We start from the raw sequence: 16,539 nt of genomic DNA, 5'->3' as shown, positions 1-16,539 counted from the left end.
CGTGTCGTTCTACATACAGATCAGTAGGACTGCTCCATTATCACACTCATCCTATTTTTCCAAAGCCATGGCAAAATGGAATGCATCTACCAAGAAAGATTGTAGATCTATGAATCCATGTACTGAAATCTAAAGATACAAACACTATAGCTACCATAGCTAGCTATTGATTATGTAACTTCTATAGTTCTTAGATGTCGTATGATTAATTTAGTTGATGGAGGTGGTTCAAAAAAAAAGAGGGGGGGGGATATATTGCTGCTAATTTGCCTACCTATAATTGCCTAATGAAAGAAGGAAAAGAAACAGTTCAACATGCCAGAGGCAATGAGAGGAGGAAGAGAAGAAGAAAAAGAAAAGGAAAGAGACATATTTACGATATACATGATATACATGATGGTCACCCTTCTCCCTCCTTTAATATTGAAGGTATTAGATAAACATTTTAGGGTTCCGATTTTTTCCTTCTATTTTTTTTCCCTATGTAAAGCATTCTAAGTTTGGTTGAACAAGTATTGGAGTCTAATCATGAAGCTAAGATATTGGCTAGTATGGCTTGGATGATTTTGATCCTAGACAAGTATTCATTTACGATATAAGGATTGACTTGACCGAAACTCGGTATATTTATATTCAACCTTTCATATATTGGTATGCCGCGTGATGAATCCCGCATTAAGTATCTAGATTAGGAAGCCAATTGGCTTTGTCAGCCAATTAAAATAGTAATCTAACTTGCATTGCAGTTTCTTAAATTGTCTTTATATCAAATATCAATGTTTATTGTAGTCAAATTGCATCTCTTGATATGTAGAGCATGATCTCAAGACAACTTAACAATGTTCACAGGTAGGAAACCAAGCTTATTAAAGTTTCCTTTTGGATCAAATTTGCTTTCTTTTACTAGAAGGAATTTATCATTTACCGTTAAAGAATTTTTTCACAAATAGACTCTAAGCACATTTTCACATAGGCCCAAAATTAGTGTCTAGGAGATAGGTATATATAAATACACTCCCAAGTGTAGACATAGTTGTATGGTTGAACAATCATATTTATTTCAGAATTTATCCATAATTAAGCAAACAAACTGGATGACGATAAAAATTAGAGACTACAATGCTTAACTGTTTACCCATTTAACTTGTTTCAACCTATTGTAAATTAAGTTAGATTATCTATTTGGCAAAATAGTCTAATTCTGATCGGAATTTTTGATTCGTTTCATATTCGGATTCCCAGATTTTTGACCCCTTATATATCCAGCCCAACTCGTATCAAGTCCATTTTTACTCCAAGGATATCAATTTTGGTCCCCCATTGCACACCATCATAAGCTAACTGATGATTGTTTGAAAGCCACCTCCAAACCCCGATTTCATTAGCTTGGAGAGAACTCGGCAACCGCCTCTAGTTACACACTAGAGTCAAAAATTCGCATCAGTTGTCCGGCAGGTACACGTAAGACGCGCAACAAATTCGACTTACCCACCAATGAACAACTGCATCAGTCCATCACCTCCGGCGCGGCGCGCCCCTAACATGAGTCCGCATCAGTGTTCCGCAGGCACATCCCAACTCATCCGGTCGCCCACTTTTTAAATCGCCGGTCCCTTTTCTCCGCCTCAATGTAAAAGATCCAACAACCGCCCCTGCAACCTCGCCGGCGACTGCCCCCCACCCCCCCCCCCCCCCCGGGGTATTCCCATCTCGGCGTTTATTTCGTCTCTCTCTCAAAATAAAATACTGACTCCAGAGCCGCAGGGAAAGCTAGAAGAGATAGAGACAAAGAGAACCAGAGATGAAGGCATGTGCTTCTCTAGTTTTCTCTTTTTTTTTCTTGTGTCATCGATCTTTCTCTCGCTCAATTCATCTACTGTTTTGTGATTTATTAGGGTTTTCTCTCGGCTGTGGTATTCCTACCGCTGTTCCTCGGCTTAGCTCTCTTTTCCAGTGCCGCCACGGTTCTTCTTTGCTCCTCAAATCACATAACACTCCATCTGAAGGTTTAGTTTCGGTAATCGAGGTTGGTTTTCGAATCCTGTAGGTGGGAGACACATGCGGGGCGGATCGGGACTGTAACACCGGGCAGCATTGCGGCAGCTGCGGGGGTGGGCAGTCTATATGCATGCGTGTCGAGCCCATCGATCCCGAAACCCAGGTGAACAATCGTAACCCCGATCCCTGCTTTTAGTTTTGGTGATTTTGAATGGCTGGTTTTATTGATCTCGGTGAAGGAATTAATTTGGGGATTGGAATTGGGGTTGGGTGGGTGCAGGATAAGCGGCTTCCGTTCAACAGGTACTCGTGGCTGACGACGCACAACTCGTACGCGATGGTGGGGGCCAATTCCGCCACTGGCTCCCCCCTCCTTTCCCCCACCAACCAGCAGGACTCCGTCACCTCCCAGCTCAAAGTACGTATGCCCATCTCTCTCTCTCTCGTTCTTCGCCGGAGATGTTAGGATTTGGGGGCGGGGGAGAACGGCGGTGCTTTTCCTGTTGGACTGGAACGGCACGGTGAGGAATTGGGAAATGGGACCTTTTCGATTTTTCCTTCTTTAAAAAAAAAAAAAAAAAAAAAAAAAAGATCTCGCCGCCGGTGGCGCAATGCGGGCTGACCCGTTCCCGGGCTTTTCTGGGTAGAACGGGTTGTGAGCCGGCGCTGCTGGTTGCCTGCAAGCCTGGCACCAGAAAGTTTCTTTCAATTTGGATACGTGGCAGGGGATTTTGGTCTTCGGACCATTGGATCCACATGCAATACACAAGTTCCATGAATTACACGTCAAGTCCTGTCCTGCTACGTGTTGGAACAAGGACATACTTTAAGCAGGGACTGCAGAGGATCCGACGCCGTGGAAAGGCCAAGGTCGGAATTTTAAAAGAGGAAGGTTGGAATTCCTCTCGCTTTCTTTCTAGATGGCCATCCTTTGGAGGACCCATTCTCGTTCAACCGGGAAAAAAAAAGTCTTTTTCTTCTTTTTAAAATGTTTTAATCTTCCATTCACCTAAACCCAATATTTCCACCCGCCAGGTTTTCCTACTTTAGCGCATGGTCAACTTTTGGCGAGTGAGGATTAACAATTCGCCAATATCTGATTATTATTTATATGGAGAGTAGGTGGAAATATGTATCCATCTCTTGAGAATTGGAATAGAGGAATAGAGAGTTGGTGGAATCCAAATTCTCTAGTAAGTTGGCCAGCTTGCTCTCATCCACCTAATTTTAATTGGAAAGAAAGCGTTTACTTAAAACTTTAGTCTCAAGGAATTGAAATGTGCAACCAACCTCAATTATTCTGTTTAAAAGTCTGGCATCCAATTCCTTACCGAAAGTTATTAAAGTAGAATAATGTGGTTATACTAGCAGAAAGTCAGTCTTTATTAGGCTGCTACTCGGTTGTAAATCTCGGTCTTTGTGCAGAAATTAACTTTTGAGCAACATAGTTTTGCCCTTTTTTCTCTTGTGTATCTGATGGCATTGCAAGTATCTTGCTTGGCTTCACCATAGGCTAAAAATGAGACAATTCTTACTATCAGAAGTAACCATATTTGCTCATGTAGTGTATAAGTTACATTCCAAAAAATTGTTCTTGGTGAGATCGCAGATATTTTTCAGACCACCTATATCTGATGTTGATCTCAGTCATTATGCATCTCGAGTTGCATAGTTGAGTTTGACAATATCTTGCAGGCACTAGTCTCCATCATAGGGTAATAAAATAGTCCACAGTTCTTTCATTTCTTGCTGTGAGATCAGAAGAATCTGCGAGAATTCTTCTCTCTCATCCTATTTATTGTTGTAATCATTTAGCCCTTTACTTTGGCAACCTTTCTCTTGCTAGAATTACTTTGATGCCCGTTAGCATGGGCCCATGTAGGGAGGCCCATATCACATCTTTCATGTGAGCATTATTTATGTGGCAGAGGTTGCACATGCTTATGCAAATATTCACAACGTTTTTAGTTGGATGTATTTGCTTTTTGTTATTCCCCTTTTTGCAATTGAACTAAAGTCTGACAGCCTTTAGGGCTCCAGTGAGTATAAAATATAAAACATGAATGTGGGGAATTATCATATAAATTTGTGGAACCTATATGTTCAGGAAAGGAACAATTTATACTTGTAACAAAATGGTTAATTGACAAAATTTGTTGCTTTTTACAAAATGCTTACTTTTTACACATCTGTGATAGATTGCATCATTTATTCTTTAAATATCATCTTGGGTCAATCTAATTGCATGAATTACCATGACCTAATTTACTTGCCTTGGAGGTTATGGTCTGTTTAGCAAACCAATCTGGAGTAAAATAATATCTATATTATGCTTTTGCATCTAATTAGAAGCATAGCATATCATTTCTTTGGCATCCATTGTGCAAACCATGCCTCCCCTATCATCTATTCATATCAAAATTACATTGTTCTGAATGCAGAATGGTATCAGGGGTTTGATGCTTGACATGTATGACTTCGAGAATGGCATCTGGCTTTGCCACTCGTTTGGCGGCAACTGTTACAACTATACTGCTTTTGTAAGCTTTCAGCCTGAACTTTCTCAAGGCATTCTAATTTCTGAAATCCCCGAACTTGCTACTAATCCTGAATAACTACTGATCAGCAACCTGCAATCAATGTGCTCAAAGAAATCCATACATTCCTAGAAGCAAACCCTTCAGAGGTCATCACTATATTCATTGAGGACTATGTAACATCCCCTCAGGGCCTCAGCAAGGTGTTCAACGCTTCTGGGCTCATGAAGTATTGGTTCCCACTGTCCCTTATGCCCAAGAATGGCAGTAACTGGCCTTTGCTAAGTGATATGATCAGCCAAAATCAGCGTCTTTTGGTCTTCACATCTAAGAAATCCAAGGAGGCTTCTGAGGGCATTGCTTATGAGTGGAATTATGTGGTAGAAAATCAATGTAAGAACAGATCAAACCTAAAGCATGTAATGTTGATTAGTTGCATGTTTTACTTTTTTTTTTTTTTTAGTGTAGTTTTGCTGAGTTTTTTTAATATTCAATGTGGTTTCTGATTTGCAGATGGTGATGGGGGAATGAAAGCAGGTTCATGCCCTAACCGTGCAGAATCATCCCCCATGAACACAACTTCCAAGTCACTTGTTCTGATGAATTATTTTCCAACAAATCCAAACCAAAGCGAAGCTTGCTCAGATAATTCGGCACCTCTTGTTAGTATGCTTAAAACTTGCCATAATTTGTCCGGTAACCGATGGCCCAACTTTATAGCTGTCGACTTCTACATGGTAATTCTACATAAATTTTTCTCCTGTTACACATTTAATGAGTTTGTTGAATTACCATCATTTGAGAATTAACTTCTCAATCCTCTGCTGCAGCTTAGTGATGGAGGTGGAGCACCAGAAGCTACAGATACTGCAAATGGGCACCTTGTTTGTGGCTGCGACAACATTGCCTATTGCAAGGTGAGTGGATCTTATCTCTTTCTAGGGGTAGGACAATAATTTCGAGAACCATCATGCTTGATATGAAACAGAGAATGCATACCAAATGAGTTTAAAATGATAGGATAATGCATTGTGGAAGTTTAGGAGTAGCACTAAATGAAGAAGTTACTGGGAAAGTAGCAAGGATGGTTAGCATATCTATGAGAAAGGTCTGAGGTCACCCACCATGCATGAGGGCTCAGTTTGTGTTGAAAGATCAGGAAAGGAGAAAAAGTTTAGATGAAACTGAGGCTTTTATTGCATTGACTGACCACATTTTGCAACTTGTTTCTAATCTATTTATTGACGAGGGTTTCTTTCAAATGTAAGCAAACATAGTAGTTTCTTTGTGATGCTGTACTAACTTGTTATCTGAACTCATTAATTATAACAGGCTAATGCCACCTTTGGCACTTGCATTGTGCCCCCACCACCACCACCAAAAGCACCAAACTCAAGTGTAAACAGGGACAATACATCAGATGCTTCTTTAATTGGAAGATTCTCTCCTTGGGGTTGGCTATTTAAGATGGTATCGATAGCCATGGTCCTCCTATTATGATTTTCTTTGTTGTAAGTAGCCTATAGTGCTGAGGCGCTCCTTGCTGTTGTATGAGCTGGTAGATTCTTTTTTGCGACATTGTTTGATCCATAGCCTTCAAGCCCTTGACATGTATTACAATTCTTTATAAATGCTGTTGTATGAGCTGGTAGATTCTTTTTCGCTACATTGTTTGATCCATAGCCTTCAAGCCCTTGACATGTATTACAATTCTTTATAAAAGGTTTTGGTTGGATGAGAAAAAATGTTATTATCTTGTCCATGTTGTTTCCTTTGGAAAAAAATTCTTTAAAATACCTTTTTTTGTTTGGTGAAAAAGTATAATCCATGTTTATGGTGGAAATGCCAATTGATCCCTAGATCTCTCTTTGGAAGTGGGTTGCCAACAAGTTGAGGTGACAGCCATGGGCAATCTTGGAGCAAAGCAAGGCATCGTATAGATGTGTAGGAAATCCTCTGCACAAAAGCCAAATATGAAGAATCTTCACACCAGGATCAGATATCTATAGTTTAACTACGTATCTTCACTTCTCCAACTTGCGGTCTGGTGCAAGACATGGGTGAAATTTTGCCATGGTATGCGGAATTTTTGTGGCAAGCTGTTATTCTGGGTATTCTGAAAGATTATAGCATGCTGATAGATAAGACCGGTTCTTCCAGGTTGACAAAAACAAGCTAAAACCCATCACAATTAGGTCCGAATCTAGTCCGAATTTTTTTTTGGGCCATGCTCCTACCCGAATCTAGTCCGAATTTTTTTGGGGTCTTTGGATCGGGCTTAGAACCAAAAATTTTTGGATAACCCAGATCTGAGCTCGGTCCAAATCAAATTAGGCCAGCCTGAAGTATCTGTTTGGGCCAAAAATAGATTTAACCCAATTAAAATTTAATATTTTATAATATTACTTTATGGGTAAATGAACTAGTTAAAAACTAGACTCTCTCCTATAACATAAATAAATGATACATGATATATTATTTCCAGCTAAATCTTTACTTTTTTATTATTTTTTCTAAGTAATAACATATAAAAATGAATTACTTTGGACCTAAATTTGAACTCGATTCGGGCTAATCAATAAGCTCTGAGCCCAACCTAATTTTCTGAAAAAAAAAGTAAGCCCATCCTAATTTTCTAAAAAAAAGTAAGCCCAACCTAATTTAAATCGAAGCCACCTAATTTATTAAAATTAATCAACCGAAGCCCGAAGCCCTCAGTCTGGAGGCTTTATAGTTCTCAATGGCCCCCAGAACCAGCCACTTTGATCAAGCCAAAATTCCCAAAAATTATCTGACCGCGACCGTTGGACGCGAAAGTTTTGAATTTTAGCTTTGGTAGGGGTGCGCCAGGCCCGAGCGGTAGTGCAACGCATGGGCGACGCTTGAGGGCCCCAATGGCAAGCCATTGTAGGCGGACCCTCCCCCACAATAAATTAATTTAATATCAAGGTGGGTCGATGACCCACGTATCAGATATTAAACTGATAAGAACAGATACTACACTTGATCTTAGCCAAAAGGCCGAGAAAGGTATGAGGCTTCCCATTCCCCTAGGCATCCTTTTATACGTACTGCGCTTTGCGCCAGCTATTTGCGCGCTCGATGTGGGACTAAAACTTAGGCAGGCCGCCTCGTGCGAGAAACATGGGAGCATCGGTGTGCTGTGAGTGCGCACCGTCGATGGTCGTTGGCCTCAACCGGATACCACCTCTTCGCGCGGAGGAGGTACAAATTAGGAAGAAAAACGAAGTTTGGAGGAAGGAGCAGGTGGTGAATTTTTAATGGATTATGTCGTCTATCAACCATTGTTTTGGACTGTGGCTCCCTGGCTGCTAGCTTTGAGCACCTCATCTTTTATAACGTAATGCGTGAGACCAGCCAGCCATATGGCTGGGCCGCCAATAGGAAGAGGTCAATGGGTTGAGTCGGGATTCTCCACGAAAAGCTGTGCAGCTACGAATGGCCGCCATATCATCTGACTATGGAGACGGATGGCTATTAAACCATATATTATGCCCTATTTGATAGTTGTCTATTTTTGTAATCGGATGATGTGATAATTATTTAAAATTGTACGGCTTTTTACGGTGCAAAACATACGCCGAAAAGGATCCAAGCTCCTATGGATTAATCTTTTCATAGGAGGACTTATATGTTGTTGAGCTCTGGCATCCCGTATATTTTATCCACCATCAATAGATTTAATACATCAAAAAATTTAGTTTATAATAAAGCTCTATTGTGTTGATTATAAGAAAAGGGGGACGAACAAGATGAACCTTGATCTATTCATCCCCTTGTATGGGCCAATGACATTTAAAAGAACTATATTTAGCCACTTGTCACTTATATACAAGGAGTTATCAAAACAAAGAACTACCAAATGAGGGCAGTTATTGCTAGCATCTGATGCTACTGAATCTGTTCCTCTGTCTCCAGATGATTGTTGGCTGATGGAAGAATATGATGTTCCACTCTCCCTCCATAATCCATTGTATTTCGATTGCTGCCTTCATAGGATCTCTTGTTGTCGAAGAAGCAAGTAATGCAAGAATAACTGCGCCCTAAGCTCCTCCTGATCTCCTTCTGCCAGCCCCTTCTGTTCGTCTCGAGACTGAAGATTGGCAATAGAGGCTTCTGCCTCCTCTCACTCTTCTAAAAATATTCCACATCTCTTCCCAATTCCACCTACGCAGCTGGCACTTAATCATCTCGAGTTTGCGGGTCACCCTATATACTGCATCCCCCCGCACAGACGTACGCCACAACTCCCGTACAATATCCCATGATCGAGAATATGAGTGTCATATCTTTTCAAATTGAAATGGACTGCGATAAGGGATAAAGGACGAGGTATTGACTAGGATAGGGATATTGACCATAATCAACTCATCTAAAAATTGACCGTATGTGCAAGTCTATGAGTGGTTGTTTCATGTGCTTTTTTGATCTTAAACATGGAGACATTATCACAATTGGCTTTGAAAAGTCAATCAGTTGTAAGTCAAAATACTCGCTAAAGCCCCATTTGAATTGGTTAGAAAAGCTAATAAAATTTAATTATTATGGATTAAAGAATATAAAATATTTTAAGTTCACTAAGAACATGATTAAGACATATGGCCAGAAAGAATGATCATGATTGATAAACATGACTGATTTGCTCAAAATTATGATTATTATCATGGTCAATAAGTATCAACCCATTTAAAATTATAGAAATTATCATGATCTATAAGTATAATCAACCTATTCAGTAATGGTCAATTATCATGGTCAATAAAAATGATTTATTGATTCAAAACTATGCTCATTATTATAATCAATGATGATGATTGACCTATTCGAAACCATGGACATTATGTTGAATAATAAGTATAATCAACTTATTCAACAATATGGCCATTATTACGACTATTCAGCATGATCGGCCTATTCAACAATAGAGCCACATCATGGCCAATAAGTCTAGTCAGCCTTTTCAAATGTATGGCCATTATCATGATTGATTAGCATGATCTATTCAAACTTATGACTCATGGTTAATAGCATGTTTGGTCAATTTTGAAATTGTGGTCTATACTAGTTGATATACATGGCCAATAGGTTAGATGTTACAATGATGTGCTATAGTCAATGATTGATCGATTGGTAGCTTGTTATTACAATTAACCTAGTATTTTCTATATTAAATTTATGCTTATCTAGCTCGACAAAAATATCCTTTTTTATTGAGTTGTAGGAGATAATGTTTATCCCAAAATTTATCGATCATCAACCAATTATACTTAATGGTAAAAAAACTAAAGTTGATGAAGATTTGGTTAGTGATTTGCTCATGATACTTGACTGAACTACATTGTCCACCTATGTAAGACGGCATTTTGTGTAATTAATTGGTAAAACCAACCTTATAAAGAAATTTATTAAGATGTACGAGAGTTATTTATGTAGGTAACCACGGATAACTACCTAGAAAGGAGTTATCAAGGAATCACCAAACAAAGGAGATGTTTATTGTTAAAAATAATTTCCAATTTGCATCATAAAAAAAGAAAAGATTACTCCATTCACTCTCTTTCACTCAACATATATGGACATTTGACTATCCCAATATTAGATGGAGCTTTTATACTTCTCTTATTTATTACAATGAGCATTGAGATAGCCTAATCTAAATTTTTTTAATATAATGTCATATTCCATCATAGAGGGGATTGATCGAGCATCAAGAGGATTTTGCATCCTAAGCTCTCATTGTTTTATCTTGTTATCTAGTATAATGATCTCCCTAGAGAATGCTTGCCGACGCACTCAATTATATTCTTCTATGTAATCAACCTCTTTGTTATTCTTTTTCTACCTGTAGTTATCACTCCTTCAGTGTTTTTCATTCTTTGCAGCTTTCACATCCTATTAGAAAGTTTTAAGTCTATTTACTAATGCAATAAATACATTCCTTATGATCGACCATGTCTATAAGATCAACTTGATCTTGATCGATCTGGTACACCTACACCCCTCTACTTATAAGTTTGTTTTTCAAGAAATAATAAAATGGGATGTTTGGCAACCGACTAGCATTGCCACCATGATCATGGAGGCCTCAGGTAAGGCAGCTGGAGAAAGAGGTGGAAGCTCGAACCCAAACCGACGAACTCTGGAATCCATAACGAGCCAATTCGGGTGGTGTAAGAATACTCTGATATGAGATGTATTTCAGAGTATCTTCATCCTTCAATACACCTAACCAATATTAGGGTAACCAAACAGGGCTTGAAGGTGGCTAACTACCCAGTTTGGCTCAAATTCGGCAGTTGAAGTGCAGAGTTCCTTGGAGGCACCTCGTAACTCCCAGGCATGACATACCCAGGGAGAACATATCGTTAGATTTTATTCTCACAATAGGAAATTCTCATGGAAACAAGACCTGATAAAGCTCTGGAGCAGTGTAAAATACCATTCCAATCTGACCGCGCAAGCTATTGCTGCCAACGGAGTGAAGAACAGGTGACAAGATTAAAAGTCGCAATTATGAAAGATGAGGAATGTCATGTACCAAAGCATGTCCATCAGAACTGCAGTCTTCCAAAAACATCATAAACAAATTCATCATTCTAACTCCAAAAGCAGTATATAATAAACAAGAAATCTCACATCTTCGATCTAACTCAAATTTATAGTCGCTTCGCTTAACAAGGAGGCGGCGAAGAAAGGTGTCATTAATCCCTACTCAAGAGAAGAGGATGCAGGACCAGCCCCGTATCCACCTCCACCACCACGGCCAAACCCTGGCCTACCACCACCACTCTGCATGATTTAATAAATAAAAGTCAGATACCTGTCTCCACACGAAATCAAAAGTATAAATAATAACTTCAGCAACAAAAAGTACAAACAATAATGCAGGCATGGAGCATGCTGAGATAGCAAGGACACATTGAAATACTCAAAAAAAGAAAAGAGAAAAGAAAAGAAAAGAAAAAAATGTTGTCAGTTCATCATGATCTGACACAAGCAATACAATGTGCATCCTTAAAGGCTGTGCAACTCAAAATTGCAAACAGGTAGCTTAAGGTAGATAATAAGTGTTTGCTAGCTCGCTCAATTTTCATTTGAGCCAATAAACCTGACAGCAAAACCAGATCAGAAATACAAGCTAAAAACCGCACATCAATTGCAGGAATGGTACACAAGTAGAGAGCAATCTCAAGGTCTTACTAGCAAAATAGGTTAATACTCTGTCATGCAATCACGATTAAGATATTCTATAGACAAAATTTGTCAGAATTATAATAGGTTGTCACCCAGACTGAATGTATGAAGTTCTACAATTTTTTCTATCGATCTTTGAGACTTCTTGGCCTCTATAACAAGTGTTTCCATGGCCTGAAATTTGGCACCAACACACAGTTGTCCTGGACAGGACGCAGGGTAGAAAGCTTTCTAGCTTTGATGGATCACCCTTCATATAATCAACCAAAAATAAATGGATAATGACTTGCAGACCGAGGTCTAAAATAAGGACTTAAAAAGCGCATTCATATGAAAGCAGCAAGTTGGTGGCAAGAAGTAAGAAAAAAAATGAATATATACTTCTAATTAATTAGATGATGGGTTGCTAATTCTTACATGCTAGACTACTTATTACATGCTTCGTTCATACTTCTAGGAAAGTTGGTACAAGCAATCATTTCCAGAATTCTGCATTTATATTCTCGCATATGCAACAATATACTGATCCCACTGGTTCATTCTACCTTACTCTATCATGGTATCTGCAAAAGATAAGTAATCCTGACCTGCCAACTCATATTAAAGTCACAAGTAAAATTACCACATCAATTTTCTCCACCCCCCCCCCCCCAAACCTATCACAGTTCCTAAGCCCTCTTGTATCGTCTACTAAATTTATGATAATGGATGGAATCCAGGTTGGGGCATTTGTGTTAGCATTTGTCAAAAATGCAAGTAACCATATGATTATTCACACATACATTATATCAGTTCAATTTACACCTACATGTAAAAAGACCAGAAGCACCTAGTTTAGCACAAGAATGTCAAGAAAAATTAAATTGGTAATAAATAAAATAAGTAATTAAAAGAAATTAATGGTTTGGGCCTTGTATCAACAACGGTCAATCCCCCGTAGAAGGTAAAAGAGGGGAGAGGGGGGGGGGGGGGTTCCAACATTTAACGTCAAACAACCAGTTACCATGTTATATCATCTCCTTTACCAAGACTTCTGCACCAAAAAAATACTGGTCCATTTGACTTGAGACTAGTTTCACCTTATGGTGGAGATGACAGAACAAATTTTAACCATATAAAAAACAGACATAGCTCTGTCTCTATCATTCTTTCCAAGTGACACTTTGTTTAACATAACAAATTCAGTAATTATTTAAGATAGCCAGTTGCAAGAACGGGTGTATAGAGTAGCTTACTACAATCTGACATCAAGGAGAACAAAAAAGTAAATTGTCAAAGTTTTAGAAGAAAAATCACTTCACAACCATGCTTGTTTGGAGGTGGGAGGGGGTAGGAAGTTGTCAAAGCTAAGTGCACAAATGTAAAAGCATACAGAAAATTCTTCTATATCTGTTTAAAGAACTGAAGCCAATAAAAGAAGTGTTCAAAAAGAATGCAGCTGCACCTATTATTATGATAAAATTCTTCTTCGCATAAATGATAGCCATGGCTGTGTTCAATGATTTTTCAAAATGGAGAGAATATCACATATTCTACAAAATATATAGAGGGATAACAAGGAAAAACATCAAAGACTGAAGTTGGCATCAGCCTTGACACTTCTCATATGACCGTCATGAGATGCAAGAAAACAATTCTCATCACATGGTTCCTTTCAGGGACAATAATACAAAATGCATCAAACAAAGGAACTAAGGTAAAAGTAAACAAAGACAAGACCATTCAAGAACTCTAAAGTTTGATATGCCAGATTCGCTACCAACCAAGAATCAGTGACTCAAAATTATGAACAATGATTGAGAAATAAACAAAAAAAAATGTCACTACAAAAATTCATAGACCTTAAAATTCAAATAGAACCTTCTCTCAAAAGGAAGAAAGAAAGATAACAAGCAACATCATATACATTCACAATGAAAGAAAACAAAACAGAATGACATGAAAATAAACAAGTCGTCATATAAAATATGAAACAAATGAGAAGACAACAAAGTTTGCAGACAGAAATATGACAAGAGTAATAGAAAATAGCATTTATCTGTTTTTAAATTTATTTTGGCAAAAGTGGATAATTTGTTTTCCCAAAGATAATTCAATTATGCAACAAAACATTGGCCAATGGTCAAGTATTCTCTATTACTTTGTAAATGAAGTTTTATGGAGTCATGGTTCATAACTTTCCTTGAAGAATTTCTGAAGTGGATATAAAGAAATGGGGTATCCATCAATTTTTTGTGTTTCTATTATTTTATTCTTTTTCCGAAGTTTTTCAAGTGAAATGGTTGCATTTTTATCTCGTAGACCATTAGGAACTTCCAAGGCTGTCGTCCCTTTTTTTTGGAAGAAGGTTTTTCCTCCCTTTAATGTAAACAGACCTTATTATCTTCACCTAGATGCATCTCCATTCTTGATACTCAATATTCTGGAATCAGTACTTTTCCAACAACAGGAAACAAGAAAGCATTGAACTCCATAATTGTAGTAAATATTATATTATCACAGTAATCTGGCAAAATGGCCATTATTAAAGCTAAAAGAAAACAATAGAGACAAAATCTTAAATGATCAATAATAATTTTATTCATAAAGGCAGCAGAGGAAAAATCAGTTACAGCCAATTTACATCATCATAAATATCAGCTTCCAATCTCCTGGTTAAGGGCGACAAGGAACCATCAGGATACTACCCTTTCAGGAGAGAGGAAATAATGTAATGAAGATACCGAAACTAAATATTGGAGCTTACCCTGAAAGATGGCTGAAATTCAGGAGGTGCACCACCCTTGTCGCCAAAATCACCTGGAGGCCCGCCACGAGGACCTCCTCGATAACCATCCCTATCTCCAAACCTCGGCCTATCTCCCTCAAATCGTGGAGGTCCCCTGCCCAAAATGCATAAATAATTTATTAAAGCGACCAACATTTCTGTTAACTAGTAGCGAACACAAACCACTTAAAAACAGAAAACAGGAGGAAGTGAAAGAAGTACCTGGGACGGTCACCAGGAGGACCAGCACCAAATGGGCGGCTTGGGGGCCTGGCAGACTTCTTGAGGGTTGCAGGCACAATCTCTGATGGAAGGTTCAGGTATGTCCGGAGGTATTCAATGCCATCATTGGTGAGGTACCAGTAGTAATGCATCCATGCAAAGGTCTCCCTCACATATTCCCTGGACTTGAAGCTCTGCATCAGCTTGATCACTTGAAGGTTCGGCACATCAACATCCGGGTGCTTTGCAAGGTTGTAGTCCTTCTTTGCATACAGTACCCCCTCTGTACCCATTAGTCACATGACAAATGGAAATCATTTCAACACCCATTGAGAACGCGATTTTTCACTATCCAAGACCCTAAACCTAATAACAAGAAGTTGGTAATCACGGTACCGACATACAGTACCCATCTGTATCCAATAGTCACATGACAAATGGAACTCATTTCAACACCAATTGAGAGCGCGATTTTTCACTATCCAAGACCCTAAACCTAGTAACAAGAAGATGGTAATCACAGTACCGGCAGCAATTGATACAAAAATGGAAGAAAAAGATATTTTGATCATCTTCAAGTACAGAGCCAGTCAATTAAATCAAAACCAAGCAAAGAGAAGATGTTTCTTAATCTAAAATCCTAAGCAACAACCGGATCTCCAAAACTACAGTACCAACTACAACCAAAACAAAACAGGAGAAAAAAGATATTCTAATGGTCTTCCAAACACATCAGATCAAAACGAAGTAAAGATGGAATATTTCGAATTCCGAAGCCTTAACACCAATGCCAGGAGCCGGCAACGACATCAATAGCAGCAATCAAAACAACCAAGAAGATAAAATTACCTTCCATCCTCTTCCTGTAAACACCCCTGCCCTACCCAGTGCCCACTTGACCAACATCAATCGAATCAAGATCAAATAAAAACAAAGACGCAATCTTTCAGAATCCAAAACCTTAACCCCAGTCCGGGAGCTCACCGGCCAGAGTAACAATAACAATCGAACAAAAACGAAAGAGAAATCAATACCACAATATCAACAGGTATCGGATCGAAACCAACTAAAGAATCAACATTTCGGAATCAAAACCCTAACCCTAGTCCCGGGTGCTCCACGAGCGCAGTAGCAACAGTGATCGAATTAGAACTAAATCGATAGGGAGAAAGGGAGCGAGCAGCATACCTTGGAAGAGGTACTTGCAGATCTCATGACGGTTCTTCTTGGGGATGATCTAAAACAGAGAGGAAACGAAAAGGGAGTTAGAGAAAGAGATTTAGCGTAAAGAGATGTAAACCCTAATCCTAGAATTCTTACCATGGTTCTGGGCGAGAGCCTCAGCAGGAAAAAGCGAGAACACGCGAAGGAGACGAAGAGAGCAGGGAAGACAAACCCTAATCCTACCCAGTGTTTATAGTGCCCCCCGCGTGCTTTTCACGTGCTACGATGAACCTGGGGAAGATTTGTTAGGGTGCTCGCTAATGGGCCTAAAAGATGGCCTTGGGCTAGTATTTAGGATTCGTTTGGTCCGTAGAAAGTGAGGATATTTTTCCCAAAAGCTAATACCTCCGTATATGTTGCTTGGAAAAGTAATTTTTATATTTTTAGCTCGACAATAGACCCAAAAGATGGGCTTGAGCTAACATTTAAGATTTGTTTGGTTTGCAGAAAAAGAAGATATTTTTCCTCGGAAGCTGATATTTTGATGTATGATGCTTAGAAAAGTAATTTTTGCATATTTAGTTGATTATAAAAAATAATATATTTCAAAATGACTTATATTTGGTTGAGCATCTA

The 16,539-nt window shown here is 38.8% G+C and overlaps 2 protein-coding genes and 1 non-coding gene across 3 annotated transcripts; 1 reads left to right on the top strand and 2 right to left on the bottom strand.

The window, feature by feature from the left end:
* The first annotated feature begins 1,684 nt into the window (after positions 1-1,684).
* LOC103704380 (PI-PLC X domain-containing protein At5g67130-like) lies at positions 1,685-6,285 on the top strand. The gene is made up of 9 exons (XM_008787641.4): positions 1,685-1,807; positions 1,896-1,964; positions 2,048-2,161; positions 2,279-2,416; positions 4,440-4,538; positions 4,625-4,928; positions 5,049-5,272; positions 5,366-5,452; positions 5,868-6,285. The coding sequence occupies exons 1-9, from the start codon at positions 1,802-1,804 to the stop codon at positions 6,033-6,035; spliced, it is 1,209 nt and encodes a 402-aa protein (XP_008785863.1). The 5' UTR covers positions 1,685-1,801; the 3' UTR covers positions 6,036-6,285.
* Positions 6,286-7,371: 1,086 nt separating this feature from the next.
* LOC113462548 lies at positions 7,372-7,569 on the bottom strand. The gene has a single exon (XR_003385105.2). It is a non-coding gene; the product is annotated as a U2 spliceosomal RNA (small nuclear RNA).
* Positions 7,570-11,035: 3,466 nt separating this feature from the next.
* LOC120112461 (40S ribosomal protein S10-1) lies at positions 11,036-16,214 on the bottom strand. Its single transcript, XM_039131947.1, has 5 exons — positions 16,060-16,214; positions 15,928-15,976; positions 14,740-15,022; positions 14,497-14,632; positions 11,036-11,345 (listed from the first exon to the last, which is right to left on the bottom strand). Exons 1-5 carry the CDS (start codon positions 16,060-16,062, stop codon positions 11,265-11,267), a joined length of 552 nt encoding a protein of 183 aa, XP_038987875.1. The 5' UTR covers positions 16,063-16,214; the 3' UTR covers positions 11,036-11,264.
* Between the last annotated feature and the right edge of the window lie 325 nt (positions 16,215-16,539).

Source organism: Phoenix dactylifera, chromosome 1, assembly GCF_009389715.1.
Source record: "Phoenix dactylifera cultivar Barhee BC4 chromosome 1, palm_55x_up_171113_PBpolish2nd_filt_p, whole genome shotgun sequence".
NCBI classification, from domain to species: Eukaryota; Viridiplantae; Streptophyta; class Magnoliopsida; order Arecales; family Arecaceae; genus Phoenix; species Phoenix dactylifera.
Note: the sequence above shows the minus strand (reverse complement) of the source record. Positions and strands in the feature narration are given on the sequence as shown.

What these genes read in the sequence shown, in the direction of transcription:
- LOC120112461 (XM_039131947.1), bottom strand. An exon ending in CTGCAAGTACCTCTTCCAAG is followed by an intron (nt 15,023 to 15,927) that starts GTATGCTGCTCG and finishes TAATGGGTACAG; the next exon opens with AGGGGGTACTGTATGCAAAG. An exon ending in AATTTCAGCCATCTTTCAGG is followed by an intron (nt 11,346 to 14,496) that starts GTAAGCTCCAAT and finishes TAAATCATGCAG; the next exon opens with AGTGGTGGTGGTAGGCCAGG.
- LOC103704380 (XM_008787641.4), top strand. An exon ending in TCTTTTCCAGTGCCGCCACG is followed by an intron (nt 1,965 to 2,047) that starts GTTCTTCTTTGC and finishes CGAATCCTGTAG; the next exon opens with GTGGGAGACACATGCGGGGC. An exon ending in CCGTCACCTCCCAGCTCAAA is followed by an intron (nt 2,417 to 4,439) that starts GTACGTATGCCC and finishes TTCTGAATGCAG; the next exon opens with AATGGTATCAGGGGTTTGAT.